The sequence below is a fragment of the Cottoperca gobio genome, chromosome 2 (assembly GCF_900634415.1).
Source record: "Cottoperca gobio chromosome 2, fCotGob3.1, whole genome shotgun sequence".
Lineage (NCBI taxonomy): Eukaryota > Metazoa > Chordata > Actinopteri > Perciformes > Bovichtidae > Cottoperca > Cottoperca gobio.
The window spans coordinates 7,140,816-7,160,037 of NC_041356.1; the positions used below are offsets into that span (position 1 = coordinate 7,140,816).

At 42.0% G+C, this 19,222-nt stretch overlaps 4 protein-coding genes and 1 long non-coding RNA gene across 7 annotated transcripts; 1 reads left to right on the top strand and 4 right to left on the bottom strand.

Moving 5' to 3' along the window:
* Nucleotides 1–355: 355 nt before the first annotated feature.
* Nucleotides 356–5,654, bottom strand: fastkd2 (FAST kinase domains 2). Of its 2 annotated transcripts, XM_029449434.1 has the most exons (12): nucleotides 5,394–5,492; nucleotides 4,350–5,052; nucleotides 4,147–4,250; nucleotides 3,530–3,638; nucleotides 3,220–3,343; nucleotides 2,960–3,126; nucleotides 2,625–2,797; nucleotides 2,308–2,471; nucleotides 1,961–2,197; nucleotides 1,762–1,837; nucleotides 781–904; nucleotides 356–580 (listed from the first exon to the last, which is right to left on the bottom strand). In XM_029449434.1, exons 2-12 carry the CDS (start codon nucleotides 5,001–5,003, stop codon nucleotides 458–460), a joined length of 2,055 nt encoding a protein of 684 aa, XP_029305294.1. In that variant the 5' UTR covers nucleotides 5,004–5,052; nucleotides 5,394–5,492; the 3' UTR covers nucleotides 356–457. The 2 variants fall into 2 exon arrangements, with proteins under 2 accessions (XP_029305294.1, XP_029305286.1); XM_029449426.1 differs by having other exon boundaries at nucleotides 4,350–5,654.
* Nucleotides 5,655–5,750: 96 nt separating this feature from the next.
* On the top strand, nucleotides 5,751–8,483 carry mdh1b (malate dehydrogenase 1B, NAD (soluble)). Its single transcript, XM_029449471.1, has 10 exons — nucleotides 5,751–5,802; nucleotides 5,895–6,007; nucleotides 6,100–6,234; nucleotides 6,558–6,700; nucleotides 6,787–6,955; nucleotides 7,034–7,382; nucleotides 7,494–7,635; nucleotides 7,846–8,021; nucleotides 8,102–8,241; nucleotides 8,343–8,483. Exons 1-10 carry the CDS (start codon nucleotides 5,781–5,783, stop codon nucleotides 8,424–8,426), a joined length of 1,473 nt encoding a protein of 490 aa, XP_029305331.1. The 5' UTR covers nucleotides 5,751–5,780; the 3' UTR covers nucleotides 8,427–8,483.
* Nucleotides 8,470–15,166, bottom strand: retreg2 (reticulophagy regulator family member 2). Of its 2 annotated transcripts, none has more exons than XM_029449492.1 (10): nucleotides 14,860–15,166; nucleotides 14,290–14,393; nucleotides 13,904–13,928; nucleotides 13,416–13,545; nucleotides 13,024–13,108; nucleotides 12,504–12,641; nucleotides 12,072–12,160; nucleotides 11,605–11,740; nucleotides 11,000–11,306; nucleotides 8,470–10,949 (listed from the first exon to the last, which is right to left on the bottom strand). In XM_029449492.1, the coding sequence occupies exons 1-10, from the start codon at nucleotides 15,111–15,113 to the stop codon at nucleotides 10,469–10,471; spliced, it is 1,749 nt and encodes a 582-aa protein (XP_029305352.1). In that variant the 5' UTR covers nucleotides 15,114–15,166; the 3' UTR covers nucleotides 8,470–10,468. The 2 variants fall into 2 exon arrangements, with proteins under 2 accessions (XP_029305352.1, XP_029305342.1); XM_029449482.1 differs by adding an exon at nucleotides 13,196–13,249 and having other exon boundaries at nucleotides 10,772–11,306.
* A 700-nt stretch (nucleotides 15,167–15,866) lies between these two features.
* Nucleotides 15,867–16,448, bottom strand: LOC115019923 (uncharacterized). Its single transcript, XR_003833517.1, has 2 exons — nucleotides 16,378–16,448; nucleotides 15,867–16,112 (listed from the first exon to the last, which is right to left on the bottom strand). It is a non-coding gene; the product is annotated as an uncharacterized LOC115019923 (long non-coding RNA).
* Nucleotides 16,449–16,452: 4 nt separating this feature from the next.
* prkag3a (protein kinase, AMP-activated, gamma 3a non-catalytic subunit) lies at nucleotides 16,453–19,212 on the bottom strand. Its single transcript, XM_029449543.1, has 12 exons — nucleotides 18,758–19,212; nucleotides 18,588–18,627; nucleotides 18,311–18,411; nucleotides 18,137–18,218; nucleotides 18,003–18,061; nucleotides 17,718–17,775; nucleotides 17,570–17,624; nucleotides 17,349–17,475; nucleotides 17,079–17,244; nucleotides 16,942–16,979; nucleotides 16,670–16,816; nucleotides 16,453–16,569 (listed from the first exon to the last, which is right to left on the bottom strand). The coding sequence occupies exons 1-12, from the start codon at nucleotides 18,773–18,775 to the stop codon at nucleotides 16,453–16,455; spliced, it is 1,008 nt and encodes a 335-aa protein (XP_029305403.1). The 5' UTR covers nucleotides 18,776–19,212.
* Between the last annotated feature and the right edge of the window lie 10 nt (nucleotides 19,213–19,222).

A 19,222-nucleotide genomic window follows, 5' to 3' on the forward strand; every position in this document is an offset into this window, starting at 1 on the left:
CATCACTGAGGTTGAACAAGGAGAGCAAAACTCTTCAAACAATAACAATCTGCAGCTTCCTGTCTTCATCCCGCAAGTTCTTTTTCCTTCCTCGTACTTACTTTCTGCAGATGTGGTTGCTTCAAAGGGACGCTACCTTTATACTGCTCACCTTGCAGTTTCTGTGCAGTTATTGTGCAGCGCTCACACTGCTTTTATTGGTTTCATTTAGCAGCATGGCCTTACTCATCAACTGCCACGAGCATATTGTTTCTGTTAGCTTTTTTTTAAAACACATTTTGAGACGGGATGATCAAAAACAGGATTTCTTTTCACAGTCCCTGCTCCAAAGACGAACGACTGCTTTGCAAACCGGGGAACTTAAATACATTTATTCCTTTACAAGTGTTTACTCAGTGTGTTCATGACGAGACGACTGAAGCAGGTTATGGCATCCATTTAACTCCGACATCTGTCCTTAAGATTCCAGTTGCTCCACTTTAGGTTGTGTGTCTGATCTGTGGTGTTCTGGAAAGATCCGTCCCCGGAGGAAGTGCCTCCTCTCTTCCGTCGACACAGACTGCAGCTCCTGCTCCGTTACCTGGAGAACAGGATTAGGATCATGTAAATCTTTCGTCACTTCTTCAATTAGTAGTAACATCATTTGTTGTAATTGGAACACAATATTTACAAATGAAAGGAAATCAAACACTTAGGATGAAGGCAGGTTTTATTTACAACAAATGTCTAACTAAATCAAATAGATATTATTCAGTAACACCTCAATCCTTTGAGCCTCACCGTGACAGGGTTGTATCCCAGGATCTTCAGATGGCGAAGCTTGGCAGCCAGAGTACCGCAGGGGTTGGATGTGCCATCGCCGCGGTACGAAAAATCGGAGCGTGGTGCCAAAATTACTGCAATTCTAGGAAATCAAGACAAGTTGTTTCTCAGATTTAAGAAATGTCAACATTTGAATTGAACAGGGAGAAAGTGGCAGAGCTTCCTTTAATCTGACACAATGAGGCAAACACTTAACTACAAACCTTTACTCACTTAGGTTATTATAATTTTACATTTGTATTATGTTATTATGTTAATCCATCTTTAGAAATAGTTACAAATTTAAAATCTTTAGAACAGACGTGCAGATTTGACTTGAACCATTTGGTTGTGTTGGTTCAGGTGAAATGCACCAGCATTAGTCACAACACACAATGACTGAATTTACAAAGTCTAGATTAAAAATAATCTGTGTGCAACAGTGTGCACGTAGGAGACTCCCAGCTCAACAACAATACATGAGAAAGGCACCAAGAAGAAAACATAAAGAATATAGTTTTGCACAAAAATAAACAGTAAAGTTGATTCTAAAACATTTTAAAGGTTGTACGCAAGTTGTTTACAACCTTGTTTCTCAGTAAAAGCAAGTCACTGAATGTTTATTATCTTATCTAAATTCAAAATGGGATTTAAAGCGTCTGTAATAACTGGGGCGTTAAACACAAGTACAAGGCTGTCCTGCTTTTAGAGCACTGTTTTATGCTCTTTACGTAATAGAAATGTATGCTTTTCGTGGAATCAGATGTTTGACGAACGCAGTCACGGCATGCGTTAACACCTCAGAACACATTCTCAGAACAGAACGCCCAAACATCCTCTCCACCTGCTGTCACGTCATCAAGCGTCACCAACCATGACATAAGCAAAAACAAAATGCCACGGAAGATTTGTTCAAGATGGAGTCCGGTGATGGTACCGCCTTGCGAACCGACGTCTTACCTTTGACTGCTCTCTGCACAGCTGCTCGCTTCAGTCTCAGAGGTTTGGTTTGGCCGTGGTTTGGTTATCACACCATCTAACGCACGCACACAAGCGAAAGAATGAACACAACTTCAGTTATCAAAGCATTTCTGTGGAGTGACAGGCGAAAACGGCAAAAAAGACATCACACTTCTTTCCTCCAGTATGCTGTCTTTACCTATGATGTAATAGTCCTCCACCACCACCATTTCCTGCAGCACTGTGTCTGCTCGGTCCTCCAACACACTCTGCAGGCACTGTGAGAGCAACGGGTTAGCTGGTGGACTGCTGGAGACGGGGTCTCCCAGGACAGATGTGGGGACCGTCAGGGGCTGAGGGAGCGGAGGACACTCGAGACGGAGGCACAAGTTCACCATCCGAAACATTCGCTCCTGGTTATAGAGGAACCTGGGTTCTGAGGAGAAATAGAGGAAGTTAGATCCACAAACCCAAGTACGAGGGGAAATAAAATAAAAGCAGAAGTTGTACACAAAGAGGAGTATAAAAATACGTCCATTGTCTCACCTGTTGCGTTAAACTTCTCCAATGTACTGCTCTGCAGGAGATGCTCCAGCGGTGCAGAGGGGAAGTGGCCCAGTAGACACAGATGGTGAACAGACTTTAACAACTGAAACTCGGACATGTTGGGCAGAAAGGGCTCCAGAGCCCGGCTCAGACTATCCAGGAACCTGGAACAGCAAGATGAACACCAAGAGTATTAAAGAGTAATCGTACAAAAAAAACCAAAAAGAGCAAGTGGCAACATCTACTGTTAAAACATATTACACAAAGGGCCTGTGTACGAGTTAAATTAGAAAGATGAAGACATGCGAGTGACCTACTGTTGTCTTTGGAGCCGCAGATCATAGTGAAGAGAGGAGTACGTCTTGAGGACAAAGAGGACGTCCTTAAGTGTCAGAGCTTCTGGTTTGGCAATCACCTTTTCAGCAAATGCCTCAATTAAGACAGCGGGACAGAAGGCGAGCTTCTCAAACTCAGACAGGAAGATGATCATCTGAACAGGAAGGAGGAAAGGTTCAGCTTGTGACGATGGAACAGTCAAATATAAATGATGACTTTGATTATAGAGGACAATAGATGTTTGTTTTCTTAAATATTTACGGATAAGATTCTTGCTTGAGATTTAACATTTCACAAAAGTGTCTGCTTGCAGCACCTGTCGTTTGGTCCATATGTCTATCGTAGAGGAGACGTAGTCCAAAATGGCAGAGAGCAGATCTAAATCTACGTAGTGCAGCTCCTTGCAGGACTGCAGGGTCGTTTGCAATCTGTTGGAGATTCCATCCGAGTTGTTTCTTTTTACGAGATGATTTTTCATAGTCTCTGCAAAAATACAAAATCCATATATTTCACTTAAATTAAGACTTTAGTTCAAAGTATTCAGCAATGTTATCTTGTGGAAAAGGTTTTTTTTACCTTGAAGGCTCTTACTGCAGACGTCCAGCAGCGGTTTGGAGTAGAAGCCCATAGCGGCCATAGTGGCGATCATGTGTTGCGTGTTGTGAAACCTGAACTGGTATTTCATTGATAAGGCCTTTGCCTGGAGGAAGCAGGGCACAGAATGAGTGTCAATGCGTCCTGGATTCAGCGACTTAGACAGTCAAATACAAGGCATTTTAGTAGAGAAGGATGATATCAGAGAATGTTGAGCAGTCAATCATTTTAGAATCACATTTTCAGGGGTCTGAATACCAAATATGGTCAAAACCAAGACTCATAAACCAACCTCGCATTTCTGTTTGAGGTCCATTGGAGCATCTTTCCCCAACAGACGCATCGTGGTCTGAAGAGTCATTAAGTTCTTGATCCCTGGAAGACGGGCCTCAACTATCAACCTAGGACATAGACACAATAAACATCAATATAGTCATTTAGGACATTTAATTTTGTCCCGTGGTGCGTGGATATCTCTGAGCCTGGAAGGTTTTTATTTTTTTAGAAACAAATCTTTTTTAAATGTATACTTTATTGCAGGTATTTGCATTATATTATTATAATTTCCGCCATATTTTTACATTTTTTACTATTTAACCAAAGGAATAAAATAAAAATAAATAAACAAAGGAATAAAGACATTTTAATTTAAAGGGGGAGGGTTCAAGTTCCTTTTAAATTCCTCTGTGACTCTTTCTATTTCTTTAATGTCTTCTACTAATACTAACACTAACACTAATACATTTGTCCTGAATTGCCCCCAAAACGTTTTCAACACTGGACAGAAATATAAAACATGTGCATGGTTAGCTTCTCGCTCTGCACTGCCTGACTTTTACTTTGAATGAGTAGGTGCATGTAGAGATCTCAAGATGTTATCCTAATAAAATGTCTATACATAATCCTGACCTCATGCCCTCCTTAAGTGCAACGACGTTGCTGCTGTCCTCCATACGATCCAGACTGTGGGCCAAGATGGACAGGACCTTGTCATCGCAGTCATTCAGCTTTTCCTGTTGGTGGACAATAAAATATATTTGGGATAAACAACAAAAACATTTTCCAAATTGAAAACATGTTTGCTTGCCGGTTAACAATCTTTCACTGCGTACCTGGCAAGCTCGGAGGAAAGTCTGGATCACAAGGCTGCGCTGGGGAACACCAAGACTGACCATATTCAGGAGACAGTAAACCATGTCCTCATTGCGCATCTTACCCGTCCACTTCATGGCCTTTTGCAGTAGACTGTCAAAAGCAGGATGCTCAATCATCAGCTGCAGCTCATAGCTCCGCTTCTCACGTGGCATCTTCTTAGACGTGTACCACATGTGGTTCAGGCATTTTCTGACCTGCTGGACTGTTATTGCATATTTACAGGTGAGTTCTAACACGTCTGATGGGGAGCCACAGCTCTCCAGTTCGTCCAAGAAGGGCGACCTCCTCTGTATCTGCATTGAGGCTGTCTGATCAGATTGGATCTCAGCAGGCAGCGAAGACTCTGCCAGTGGAGAATAAAGTGGCTCCTTCTCTTCCAAGTCCTTAATGTGAATCTTATCTTGTGAGTAAAACCTCACTGGACTAACAAGACTACTATCCAGGCGTGACTGGGTGTGCCTTAAGCCCCAAGTGTGTGCTAACTGCTGACTAGTGACAGACTTGTATTTGGTTGATGTTGTCGTCAGGAAACTGCGCTGTTGCCATGGAGACCTGCGGCTGCAAAAGCGCAGGCAGCGTCTCATGACCTCCTCGCTCATCCAGACAGACATTGTACTCTGGAAATAAGACACTAGAGCGTCCTTAATTTCAGCACTGCCCCTGCGTGGAGCAAAGATCTTACTACGTCAGGTTTTTAACTAGCAAATTGAGAAGATGGTAAAAAGTAATGGTAACTATTACTATGTTAGCATTAACATTATCCGATTGTATACATTATTAGCCACATAGACAGTTAACTTATCTTAGTAGCTAGTACATATGGTGTATAACGAATTACTATGACTAAAACGGCAAAAAAAATCAACAGACTGGCTCCTTCAAGGTTACAAAAACACTGGCCAGCTTACATTGGCTAAGGTTAGCTAAGTGACGAACCCTATCGTATTACTCTAACTGCGGACATATACAAATAACTGTCCTAAAGTAACAAAGGCACTTACTATACCATGTAGCATTTGACATTAAAAGTTGTTCAACGTAGAGACACAGAGCTACATTACACTAATAACATAGAGTCCATGTTTGCAAGCATAGCCATGCGCTGCTTCGTGCTGTGTGCGCTGCCATATTTAGTCCCCCTGTCAACTTGATACATTACTTACAGTCAAAATATAATAAACAATGCTGATTGTATATTTAAAATGTGGCAAGTAGAATATTTACTACAGTTAATAAAACCAACCTGTGACCATTGTTAAAATATAGGCCTCAGACTCATCACAATAACACGTCCTGATTTTATTTGTGTTTGTAGTGTTTCCTACACGGACCCAAATAAGCGCTACATCCAGGGTTTCCTAGCAACCAATGTCGTTTGGTAGGGTAGGATGGCAAAATTTGTGCTCGCTGGTAAAGTTTAATTTTACTCTTTATCTTTTAGTATGTACATTTATATTATGAATATATTGCATTTCTGATTTCTACCATTTTAACTTCTACAGGCAAAACAGACTGCCCACATTACGCCAAAGCGGAACTATTAGCAGACAGTCTGCAGCGATCTCTACCAAACTTTAGGATCCATAAGATCTCGATTCTTCCACAAGAATGGAAGGTAATATTCTTATTTTTAATAGCGGTTAAGTCTCGTTCATTTACAAATAATCAGTATAGTCATCGTGTTACTTCTCACTGGTCTCTTGATAGGAATGGCTGGAGGCCACCTGCAGGAGAAATGACTGGAAACACGAGCAGTCCCCTTTGGTTTGGAGGGAACTGGTGGACCAAGGGGGGAAAGGGATGCTCTTAGGGGGCTTCAGTGACTTCCTAGAGCATTGTCAGGTAGGTATATATATATAGTTTTCTTAAAAATCACTTCTAAACTTCCAGTGATTCCTGTTATGCAGTAACATTTCTGACCCCATTAATTACTTACTCATATTTTCTTTAAAATTTGAGAAATATGTACAATACATGGCTTAAATGATAGATAATTGTCTTCTTTATTACACAAACACAGAATAATACACATTGAAGTACTTTAATATACTATTGTACCATGTCCCCAGTGCAAAATAAACAATGTCTACAAGAACTATAAGCAATAAAAGTATGTAAAAGTAAATTGACCCACCTGTCAATTTCTGTAATCAATGGTTGTGTAGGACTACTACAGCATCACGTCAGACATGGCTACGGATATTATGCTGAGAGTTGCATCGGAGAATCTGGAAACCAAGATGAACTTTATTGTGGAGGAGCAGCATCGTGTCAGTCTCATCAAACCCCTTCACATATGGCTGAGCAGGTGGGTTAGTGTGAAAAACTCAAAAACAAAGAAAAGATAATGTTTTTAAGAATCAGCTGATAGATTGGGCGTCCATACATTTCCAGTGCTCTCAGCCCAACCTGCCACTTCCTGATCCCCAATCTGCTCTCTGCTGAGGTCTTCCCCAACACTTCCACAATCAGCCTCCACCTATTGGACCCGGAGGGGAACGAGGAGCGACTGCAGTGGCTGAGGATGGAGACGGAGAACCTGGCACTCCCTCTGCTACATCAAGTATGCTTCTTTTCAAGACCATTTTTTTCTAACTGTATCAGAAGTCAAATAAATCCATCCAACTATATGTATTCACAGGTGTCCATTCACACAGATCTGGAACAGGCCTTCCAAGAGGCCGATGTCATTCTACTGCTGGATGAGTGGTGGTCTGATGACAGTGATAAAGAGGATGAGGAGGAAATGAAGAAGAAAAAGGTAAAGGGAATCTCAGACAGGTACAGAGAGTACGGACGCCTGATTGACACGAGGGCCAACAAGGAGGTAAAGGTGATTGTGTCTGGTGACTCCTTTGTCAACCTGAGATGCTCACTTCTTTTGGACAACGCGCGCTCCATTGACAGCGACCAATTTGTCTCTGTGGCAACTCAGCTGGAGAATGAAGCCAAGGCCGTCATTGCGAAGAAGCTGAAAGTGAAGACGTCAGGTAGAAATTCTCTCTCTCCGTACCTACTGGGTATATATTCGCTTTGCATTTTAGCGTGGTCACTTTTTTTAAATGCAAGATGAGTGATCTCTCCCTGTTCTCCTGCTCTAGATATTAAAAATGTCATTGTGTGGGGAAACATCAGTGGTAGTTTCTACATTGACCTACAGATAGCGAAGGTTTTCAACTATGATGGGGCAATCAAAGGACCAGCTTTCTTTTCCCAACCAGCCAAAAACATTCTACAAGAAAGGTATGATTAAATAAGTATTAAGTGAGCTGTAAATGGCTTATCCACCTGTCACTTTGCAATCAAACATAAGGTCTAATATCAAATTATAAAACCAAACCGTACCCTGCTGTGAATTCAGTCTGTGCCAATGTTTAATTGTCCAGTACATCTGACCATGATAAAAAAAAAAACATCCCAAAAAAAGCCAATTAACTTCCTTCTCTCTTCCAGGAAATGGTTGGAAACAGACTTTCAAGACCTGGTGCGTCGTCAGCGTGCAGCTGTGGCTTCAAAGAGCTGCCGAGCAGCTGCCATGTCGCTCGCAAATGGGATCCTCGCTGTCCTAAAGGCTTGGAATGGCATTTGCAGTCCAGATGAGGTCTTCTCTATGGGTGTGCTTTGCCCAGGTGAAGACACAAGGAACTCAGACATTGATTTGAGCTGAACTAGCTCGTGCTGAAATGTGATTGTCTTTGGCTACTTGTAGGGGACTACAATCTCCCAGATGGCATCGTCCTCTCGATCCCAGTGACATTCACAGACGGGAAGTGGTCCGTGCTGTCTGACGTGACTGTTGGAGACGAGTTGAAGGAGAGACTTCAGCTTTTTGCGAGTGAACTCATGCAGGTATGTAAAGTTACAAAAATAAAGAGGGCTGCACTCTGTCGTTATCATTTAAACAGATGGCGCTTTCAAAAATGTACTAACAAGAGGTTTTTCTTTCCCAGGAAAAAGAACTTGGATCAGAAAATTGCACGATTGTTACGAACAAAGAAGACACTTGCATATTGACAACACAGACTGAAACATGATCAAAGGAAGTAGTCCAGATACATTTCAGTTCCACATCTGAAGGTTGTTTCAGTTTGTTCTTTTATTCTCATACTTCCACATGTGGTGTTGCAGTTTTATTTTACCAGTTTAATGACAATAAATCTTTTCCGCTGAAAAGTGAAACTCGTCCTCCGCCGTTATATTTTTAGATGTAAAAGATCAAACTGAGTACTTTATGGAAAAAGGAGAAATTAGAAAATATATTCCTTTTTTTAAAATTGTACAGTTCAATAAGTGCCTTTTTTATAGTTCAAGAAGCAATATTTTAAGCATAAAACTCACTACTACCATACACAAACTAGTCTGTTAATATCCTTCTCTACATCTGATGTTATTACTTGCCACTCCTTTACACTTCAAAAAGGATGACTCATCAAAACCTTCCTTCCCCTCGTTGGTAATTAAATAATAAACAAACTGAATTTAATGGACTCTTTTAACCTGAAACATTCAAATAGATTTTTTTTTCCCTCACAAATTGTGCAGTACTTTGTCAGTTGACAAGGAGAACTTGAACAGAGCGCTGTTTTTACATGCAGAATATACACGTTCCTTATTAGCATTTCTACACTATACACAAGGAGGCATTGACCGAAAAATAAAGGGCAGGTTAGTACAAATACAGTGCACTACAACAGGTTGGGAAATGGACACATATTCTGCAATGTTATATTCAATTTGTACAACCCACCCCTGAGATTTGGATGCTGAGTGGTTTACAAAAAGCAAAACCGGCCTCTGTATGCGGTCGAGCATAGTGCTAGATCTCTTTGCGTCATGTCGAACGTTTTAAACCATTATGTCGCTCCAAAAACAAACAAACTCTGCTCCAATCAAAGTAACACTCCTTTGAAAATTGACCTCAAATATTGATCATGGTAAATACATGCGTGATGCATGGCATGCATGGACTCGTGGCACAAAGGAGGTTATTTGGTAAATATACATATCCCAGTGACGTCTATACATGTAACAAATAGTTGGGTATAGACAACAAGCTTGTGTCTTTCAATAGAGTTGTTTCACTTACATATGGGCCAATTACAGATGTGCAAAATTAAATTCTATTCATTAAAATTAATCACAAGAGGAAATTCAGGAACATTTCTTTTATCTTGCCACAAAGTCACTTATGTGTACGGGTAAAGAGCTACTACTTGTCAACATCCAACAATGTCAAAGATTAATTTTTCCATTTCCAGGCAACAAGTGAAAGACCACTAATGACTGAACGCTTCCGTCAAAAATCTAACCTTGGAGACTTTGGAGGTGAGAATAAAGGGGAAGACTATCGCTTTACTAAGTCTAACTCTGGGAATACGCTACTACATTTTACACCCATGGTGTCAACATTAAAACAATTATCATACAATCATTATGGGCAATTTAGGGGCTCACATTTATTTTTAAACTCCCCCTCAGTTTATCAATAAAGTTTCATTGACTGACTTAAATAAAATAATTTATAGCATATATTATTAGTTATATAATCCAACATTTCAACTCTTCATAACCCCATCTAGATAAACATCTGAACGAAAACGAGGTGGAATGGTTATGTTCTTAGCCAAGGTAGAAAATAAAGGCCTCATCGTTTGGACATGAGACTGAACATGGGCAGGTTTCTCACTACGCAGGAAGACATTTGCTCATTTATCAAGCAAATCTCAATGTTAGATAATCAAGCAAACCTAGATATAAAACGCTTTGCAACCAGACAGTCGTGATGTCTCTATAACTGTTCATCTAAGCCTGTTCTGCCCTGAACATGATGCTATCCGGCCTCAAAAAAAAAAAACTCTACTGCAAATTGAACCGAGGCTGAACAGACCCTTGTGATGAGAGGCTCCGAAAGCAGAACGCACCGAGTAATCTCAACCATATGCCACACAAATCAGCAACTAACAGTGTTAAACGCCAAACTCTTTGATAAATGTTTCGTATATAGCAGTATGTATGATATAATGTAGGTCTAACGTACAAATAAAAACAAAAGAGTTGGGGGCAGGCAACAGGGAAGCTATGACTGTGATTGATGCTGAGGAGACGGAGGTGTCTCTCCTGAGGCTCCTCCCACCGCCTGTCTGTCAGAGATGAGGTCCAGCCCTTCATCAAACTGCTCCAGTTCACTTTGGTCCAGAAGCTCAAAGTCCTCTTCCTCGGTGGGAACAAGTGTGTCGTCAGGCATTTCCTCGACGGTGCCGCTTTCAGTCGTAGTCGCCTCATCCAGGTCCTCGTCGGCCGCCAGCCCTCCTACTGTAGTGATAGCAGTGGTGTCGGTGGGCGGGGTGGACGTCTCCAGAGCGTCTGGCGGGGTTTCAGTAGGAAGGAACTCAGCCAGGGAGGGATCCTCGCTGGCCTCGCTGGAGCGCAGCAGGGCTGACAGAGTATTTTGCACCACAGTGGAGATGGCTGTGCTCACTATCTCCTCGCTCAAGGCCTCCAAGGACTGTTGTGTTTCATGGGTTACTGCATCTTCCTTCTCTTCTCTTCTTCCTTCTCTTCTTCCTTCTCTTCTTCCTTCTCTTCTTCCTTCTCCTCTACCGCTGGCCTCCCCGCTTCCTCCCCGGCGGCTGGCACAGGCAACACGCCCTCCGCGCCCCCAGGTGGTCGTCCATATCCGTTGAAGTGTGTGTTCACAAAGTGGAGCGGAGATGCTAGGTGCTGGATAAGGAGGCTGGCGGGGCTCAACGGTTCCCCCTCTGATTGAGCACCAGCCTGGGCTCCGTCACCCTGACCGGGGCCTCGCAGTGGGAAGTGGAGCAGGTTGTGTTCGATGGATGGGAACTCCTCAACTGATGGGAACTCAGGGAGATCCCGCAGGTAGGCCTCCTCTGGGTCGCTGTGTAAACTCTGGTCTGTAGTAGGGATGAGACAGAATACTCTGAACCTCCTGAAATTACCCAGCAACAAAAACCATCTGCATGCACACTTATCTCAAACTTGATTTGAAACGAGCAAAGCTACACCTCAGTCGTCTGCTGGCAGACCAGCGTTGCGGCCATAATCTGATCAAGTGAACCTCATCCAACAGTGCTCACACATCAGCAACACCTCCATTGAGTGTTGAGCTGTGCAATAGTTTGAATTCCTATCCTAAGCAAAAACACGAGGCGCATGAATTAAAGTGCGACGTTGATGTGAGCGATCATTTACCTTCAGAGACGTCAGTGAGTTGAGGAGTGGTGGCTCGAGACACTGAGAACCCGCCACTCTCCAAGATAGATGCCTCCTCATCTGACAACTCGGAGTCTGTGATGGCCATCGCCAGAGCTGTGGTCTTCACATCCACCTGAGCAACAAAACCACAGCGTTAGATCACTGCCAAAACAAAAATACATAATCATCTCATAAATCACTTGTTAGAGCTTGGAAGAGAAAAAATAACCGCAACAGTGTCAGTAACTAAATGAAACCGTGTATGTTGCGCTAATGGAATGTGGTAGTTCTTGAAATGTATACTGTAGCTTGAAGCTATTTATTACCCCACTCTGCAGAGCTTCATTCCCAAACCCTGCCCCCAGCACCACTACTGTTTCCTCTGTTGGTCCTGCACACACCCTCATAACAGCCGACTTTATGTGGCAGAGTAATGTGTAAAGTTTTCAGGTGCGTCTCCATACCGTCGTGGCGAAACAGGACAGCTCCTCCTCACTTTCACTCTCCGTTTCAGCTCTTGGCTCGTCCCCATCCTTGACCTCCTTTTTCACCTCTGTTAAAACCACACACACACACACACACACACGGAAAGTTTGTATGAATGAAAACATGTCCTAGAATGACTTTACTTGTACAGGAATGTATTGATCTGGCTTCAAATATGTATTAAACATAGTATTCTCCATCCACATCTGGTTGGATTTGTAGTTTTCTAAATCTACACCTTCAATGAGGTTGGGAATCAGTAATAGAGCAAAGAAATGTGATCTACATCGATTCAAAACTCAAGCTCCTTGTGTTCAAGTCCTGTAATACAAGAGTGTGTTTCAATTTCATTTGATGTAATGCACGCAAGTTAGGAATCTAAAGCCTGAAGGTGTCACAGTAGCACTCACTCCTCTTGTCGTGCTTGCGGTGCTCGGTTTCTCCCTTCATGCTGTAGTCCAGTTTCATCAGGATCGGCTCCAAGCCCGTGTACATCCTCTGGATCAGTTCGTGGTACACCACCAGCGGCCACAACAGCACGCTCAGGACTAAACGGGTGAACAGACAAAACATTGATAACTTAATACTGCTCTTTTTGTTCCCGAGTATCAAAGCAAGATGTTGCAAATGCACACAGAGTGCATGCAAAACAAGTATCAATTTATGTGATCTATGAATGAGGTACGAGGAGATTTCCACTTGCCATGAAATAATAAAATACAAGCATGACCTTTTAGATGGAAACATGATTCCTGATATTGAGTACACACATGATCAGGGAATGCAAAACCAGAAGGAAATCTAATCTCTCCATCAATTGTAATCATTACCCGTCAACAAACAGTCTGTGTTTGTCAGGGCAAACACACAATCCTATGTAAATTCGGGGCTGAGCATAAAAGTTAGTCCATTAGGCAAGAGGAGACTCACCAATAATATAGGAGATCATGATTCCTGGTACATAATGTCCAAGCGCAGCAAGTACAAAACAGCCACTGCACATCATCACACAGAACTGGGGAAACAGAGCAAGAACGACGAATTAGCTTATCACACTTTCAAACTGCACGGGGTACAAGATGAGGAAGTGAAAACGTGGCACCTGTTTGTGGTGTGTTTGTGTATGACAGAAGAGAATGTCTGGCAACAGCAGCACCTGCCGAGATCAGACGGATCGCATCGTGTCTTGTAGATTCACATACTCACGGTGAATTTGCAATCATTAACCAAAAATACAAACATTTAGGTTGTCTGACACATACGACACTATTCCTGAAAGTTCCTTTCTTTGTGGGTCAATGGGCAGAGTCGAGGTGCTGTACCTTGCCATGGTTCTGTCGTTTGTACTGCAGCGTCTCCTGCAGGTACAGACGGTAGGTCAGGTAGCTTTCAGCCAGGTGGTGGCTGAGCTCAGGTATACTGAGCAGATGCTGCTCCACATTCATTGAGTCGCTGTACACAAACAAGAATACACACAGGAAGAGAGTGACATTTGTAAAGAACAATCTATACTTAAAGTGCTTCAGGCTGTACTTAAATGCTTGCAGAGGTAATGTATGATTCCATGTTAGTGTAATGACAGTACACACGCACACAGATTAACACCAATGCAACAGACTAAACTAGACTGGTACCCTCAAATTAGTTATGATGATATGATGTGGCGGAAATGGCATAAACAAAAAATACAGACTTTACACTGTTGTGAATTACCTGATGCTCTTATTTTGAATTCTTTCAGGATATAAGGACAAACGAATACGAAAAACTATATTAGAAGTAATCTGTTTGTCATGTACACACTACACACCTTTGTACAGGGGGAGCATGTTGAACTGCAGTGGGAGAAAAACACACAATTAGCAGCAGATCATAAACAAAAAATATGTTTTAGATAACAAGTTTTTCAAGATTACTACAGAGCCTCAAGGGATGAAAGCGTTACACAAACACTTTCCAAGGTGTGTGCTTTTGGACTCAGTTAGAGCATATAAAAAGAGTATGCAGTATAATTCAGATGCTTATGTTGTTAAATATCAAGCAAGCCTACACTGTGAATGTGAAAAACACTGGCATAGTCATAGCAGGCCATTCAGTGTTCCACAAATATAGATTTTAATTGGCTCAGCAAGTGAACATTTGTTTGGGAAATGAGTGACAAAGCCAGATGCAGGTTAAATAAAGGTCTGAGCTTACCAGTAATGATGGGCAACTTGGGCTTCCATCTCTCCAGTAGCATCAGTCCCAGCAGGGACACACTCAACAGGAACAGAGGCCGCAGGGCGGTGGACGACAGGAACCTGTGCAAACGCGGAAACGGTCTACCAACTGGCTTATGTTCAAAACATACAATGTCATGAAACTCACTGTGAAATGAAACGTAATAAATACATCTACAGAGCACATCTGTTAGTGGGCTGTCAGTGACAGCTGGTTAACGAGGCCTGGGCCACTAAGCGTGACATGAGTGTTTGTTAGGATTAAAAAGCTAACGGGTGCAACAACTCATAATAACTCCGCCAGCACACTAATGTTATTTCCTTTATAATGTTTAATGCATGACTCTAATTTTTCCTGGCTGAAAATGTATTTCAAAACTGTCTTGCAAGCTAAGTTAGCATTATGCTAAAGACGTGGGATTAGCTAACTTATTTTGACGTTCACTCGTAATATTATGTTGACGTTAGTCAGCTAGCTAATTTAATGCAGCCGTGTCGAGATGTTAAAAAGGTGAAGACGTGATTAAACACGGGCTCGGAGTGTTACCAGAATAATGTGTTGAGTGTCAGGGCGACACAGATGCTGTACAACGGCCTCTCCCAGACCAACAGCCTCTGCACCCATAGCAGTAGGGGCTCATACTGCGATAGCCAACCCTGGAGACACTCCCGCAGGCGGACGAGCTCAGGGTTTCCGTCCCCGCAAACCTCGTCCGAAGTCCCGGCAGGGAACAGAGACTCCAGACCAACCGAAGAGGAGGTAACCGAGGGGTGTCTTCTAGCCTCCTCTCCACTCGCCATGTTCCCCCACTTTGTTATGTTGTTTGGGATATCACGGGGTATATGGAAAGACCTGCGTCAAGTATGACAGAGTTAAAAAAAAAGATACAGTTTCCGGTTTTGACTTTCAAAATAAAAGCGATCGCCTAGCCCACTTATCAATAGGTACACAAAATACTAATCTGATAAACCTAATTAGAGTTGTATTTGGTGAATGAAAACATAAATTAAAGTTTTTTTTCTATTCTTTAACAGATGTCTTCATATCAAATCTTATATTTAGTAATATTTTCATTAATCATTGATTGCAGTTTACTGTGAAGAAGATTTCAATTTCCGGCCTTATTATTGATAATTTCTGGAAACTTGATGTACCAATGACATAGATGGGCGGACAGATCACAAAGCCCTTCACGGACGAGAAATAACATATAGTCACGTGTTTCCTTGTTTACTGTATAGAGAGAATGGGGTTAAAGCTATAGACATAGGCTCAAGTGTACCACCGTGTGGTTAGAGATACTGCTGCATGCATGAAATGTTGCATACATGTAAAACACTTAAGACCTTCAAAAGCTCTCCCCAACATGCACAGCCTCCCACGACCAATGCTACAAGTACTTCTAGTACTGCAACTGCTATTACTGATCAATTATATTGTATATATTTTGGTAGGACTATGGCCCATGCATATTTCATTTTTATTCTTATTTTGTGAAATCATACTGCATTTATCCAGGAAATGTGCATTGAAAAGACCACAAACCAGCAAGCTTTGATACAAATGTTTAATACAGAAATATGCAGTATTGCGTAATATTGATCAATTTGATCAAATGCAGCCAATATGGACATTGCGCTGGAGACCTATAGAATCATTGCAGTATCAAGGTCAGCTCACTGTCCTTTATTGTTACTTAAATACAACACACAGATCATGGAAGACATCTTTGTGTAAAGAAGAGTAAAGCCAGGATTTTCGTCCTCCTGTGACCTCTCATCTCAGTCACAAGTTGATTTCTGAAAGAAATAAGCAAAAGGTACTATAATTCTACTCAGCAATTATCACCAGTGTCCTCAAAAAGTGTAGGTGATCCTGGCTTGCAAAGCGTCAGTCAGGCAGCTGGGGGTGTGTGAGTGAGAGCACATGCATGTCTGTGTGTGGAGCGAATGTGAAAGCACCATTAGGTGTTCTTTTGACATGAGGGGTAAAGACCTCTGGATGCTGGTAAGACAACAGGGTGGGAGGAGGGTGTTTGTTTGAGAAAAAGGCTCCAGAGCCTACCTGGCTGGGTAAACGACCAGAACTCAAGCCTACACAGGTGGTAAAGGAGAGAAGGGGACCCTCTGTCCCCTGAGGCTAGGAAAAAAGGGCATCAATACCTGCGGGGGTTAAGACCATGGCCTGCAGCAGGTCAGACAGGGAGATGATGCCCTTCACCACATCAGCCTTGTCCACCAGAACCAGTCGATGGACCTGGGGTGAGGAGCAAAGTGAAAGGAAGTTCTCCTCTATTTCTCAAATTTTATGATTCATGATAAATATTTGAGACCACAACCTTTTGAAAAATATCTACCTCAGATTTGACTATACGGTCTATGATGGTTTCCAAGGTTTCGTAGGCGTAGCACTTAATTACTCCTTCGACAAAACATGAGCGCCTGCGAACAACCTCATGCATAGGCATGTCCAGATTGTTGTAGAGCTTCTGAGCAGCTAGATTCTGCCATGGAGCAAACACAGCAGTGTCGACAAACAATGGTATACTATTCAAGGATAATAAACCGTAGGGTATTGTACAGTGTACATCACAAAAAGAGCAAAAACTGCGTGACACATAGTACTTACAATCACATCAAATCTTGAGTAGAGTGACACCACTTTGCCTGAGAAAACAAAAATGTCAAACGCTGTAATATCAGTGCAAAGATACTTTCATCTATGTATTTAAATTGTAAACTGTAATCAATACAGCTCTATGATACCTTGTTCGTCCACCACAGGTAGTGCAGACACCCGCCTTTCCACAAAAATGGAGAGGGCTTTGTAAAGCGTTGCTGTTTGCTGAACAGTGGCGATGTTACTGAAAGTTCCAATCCCAAGCTCCTGGATCTGCCTGAATCTGAATTCAGGCTTGGGAACCTTTTTCCCCTAAAAAAAACATCCACCATAGTACAATAATATAAATGTATGCAACCGGAAAATGAATCAGGTTGAATGTAAGTTAATCACATGCTAAACATGTGCTTGCTCACAAATATATGGAGGAACTTGAGGATTCTTTTGTGGGTGAGAATGTGCAAGACATTTCCAGACTCTGGGTCGATGACCGGCAGCCTGTGGATCTTATTTTTAAGTAAGGAATAGATGGCATCAAAGAGGCTAAGAGGAAAGAGTAGAGGAGACTGTTTACTTGCCAGCTGACTAGAATTTAAACAGAATTTAAATAGTATCAAAGATTGCATCTGGCCATCACCTGGCCTCTGGAGAAATGTGAATGAGGAAGTGATTGGAACACTGTAAGTGGAAATCTAGACAGTAAAAAAGAAGTTTGATCGCTTTAGTGGAAATCCACAGAGATGTGTGCGCTGACATAATATCACTGATCCTTGTTGGTTATTTACTTGATGACTCATCTCTCCATGTCTCAATCTTGTGGTTCTCCAGCTCATACATTTGAACCTTTAAAGGGAAACGGGAAAATCAAGATATGAGTCAATAATTACACATTAATAAGGGAGTCAAATCAAATATTGCAAACCTGCAAAAACCTCCTCTCCAATGTCAGTTTACCTCTGTGTTGTACTGCATACATTGAGGGAGCTCACTGTATTTCTTTATGTTTATCTGTGGCGTCAAATAATAAATCTATGATTCTCATGCTATTATAAAAGTGTATTCATACTCACCAAAGGGGACTTGTAATAGCAATGGAGGATGTTGATGAAATCTGTAATAGTCAGCATACCTGTGAGAGGAAATGATTTCTGTTCCCATTATTACAATTCAGTGATTAATACTTCACTATGGCTACTCATCTTACCCACAAATCTCTGTAACTTGCTGTCCCATAAAGGCGCAGCCCTCAAGCCATTTGCCACCAGTGCAAAAAAGGCCTTTTTCACCTGTGGAAGTCATACATTCACACAGTGAGGATTTATACGCAACAAAATACCAGTCTTGTTTTATGTTGTCATTGAAAAGCTGCAATTCTTACTTGTAGTTTGGTATCAAATATGACCAGTTTACAGCTGGTTGGAATGGCATCATAGCAGCTGTGACTTTTCATGAAATTCATGTAGACTGTGCCATCAGCCTCTGTGAGAAATCACACATTATAATACCTGATCTAGACATGAACACCTGCAGACACATGGCTACAAACAAAGCAGACAGCACAGATCAATATACCTGCATGTGTACAAACACTGCTTATATGAGCATTTATAAAGACAGATCAAAACACACATGCATGCCAATTCTTGTAATCCTACCTTGTTTCTTTATTTCCTGTTTCTTTTTTGGGAATGACACCTACAAGAGAGCAAGCGAAACAACACGTTGTCTGAATAGTTTGAAATCCGCATTACCCTGGTTCCAAAAACAGTTGAAACCCTACAAACACTTTCCTTTTAGTTATATTCAACACAAAGTAACATGTCACCTGTGAGGGAGGCTCCATAATTCTGTTGTACGTCCATGTAAAAGTTATTGACAAAGCAGCAAGCTCTTAACTGCTGGTGGCTCTGGTAGGTTTGTTACCCTTTCCTCTAAAGCAGTTGGGTCTATATTAGGAGCTCTCAAGTGCTAGGTTTCAGGCCAGGGGTAAAAAAAACATGGCACAGGCTCAGGGGGAGGGACGCTGATTATTATGCCAAAACTGGACATCTGCACCCTGTCCCTATAAAACACATTCGTCATGGCCTCGCCTTCATGCTTGTCTCAAGGAATGCATTGGCGTGGCCACTGCAATCTTAGATCACATGAATTTGCCACCATTCATTGGCTGCAGTGGGATGTAGCACACACAAGGTGAAACATCCGGCATAGTATTAATCCTTGAAATGTTTCACAAATGATTTATTAAGGCCTGCGACGTCAGAAACGTCTGGTCTGTATAGAGTCAATG

Coding starts and splice junctions, on each gene's coding strand:
- fastkd2 (XM_029449426.1), bottom strand. CDS start 5,003: ATGTCTGTCTGGATGAGCGAGGAGGTCATGAGACGCTGCCTGCGCTTT. Junction 2,472..2,624: donor CTGCGGCTCCAAAGACAACA/GTAGGTCACTCG, acceptor TTGCTGTTCCAG/GTTCCTGGATAGTCTGAGCC. Junction 581..780: donor TGGGATACAACCCTGTCACG/GTGAGGCTCAAA, acceptor CCTGTTCTCCAG/GTAACGGAGCAGGAGCTGCA.
- mdh1b (XM_029449471.1), top strand. CDS start 5,781: ATGGCAAAATTTGTGCTCGCTG. Junction 8,022..8,101: donor TATGGGTGTGCTTTGCCCAG/GTGAAGACACAA, acceptor GGCTACTTGTAG/GGGACTACAATCTCCCAGAT. Junction 8,242..8,342: donor TTGCGAGTGAACTCATGCAG/GTATGTAAAGTT, acceptor TTTCTTTCCCAG/GAAAAAGAACTTGGATCAGA.
- retreg2 (XM_029449492.1), bottom strand. CDS start 15,113: ATGGCGAGTGGAGAGGAGGCTAGAAGACACCCCTCGGTTACCTCCTCT. Junction 13,929..14,289: donor CAAGTTGCCCATCATTACTG/GTAAGCTCAGAC, acceptor CTCCCACTGCAG/TTCAACATGCTCCCCCTGTA. Junction 12,642..13,023: donor CATGATCTCCTATATTATTG/GTGAGTCTCCTC, acceptor TCACCCGTTTAG/TCCTGAGCGTGCTGTTGTGG.
- prkag3a (XM_029449543.1), bottom strand. Junction 18,219..18,310: donor TATTTGATACCAAACTACAA/GTAAGAATTGCA, acceptor TGACTTCCACAG/GTGAAAAAGGCCTTTTTTGC. Junction 16,570..16,669: donor ACCGTATAGTCAAATCTGAG/GTAGATATTTTT, acceptor TCCTCACCCCAG/GTCCATCGACTGGTTCTGGT.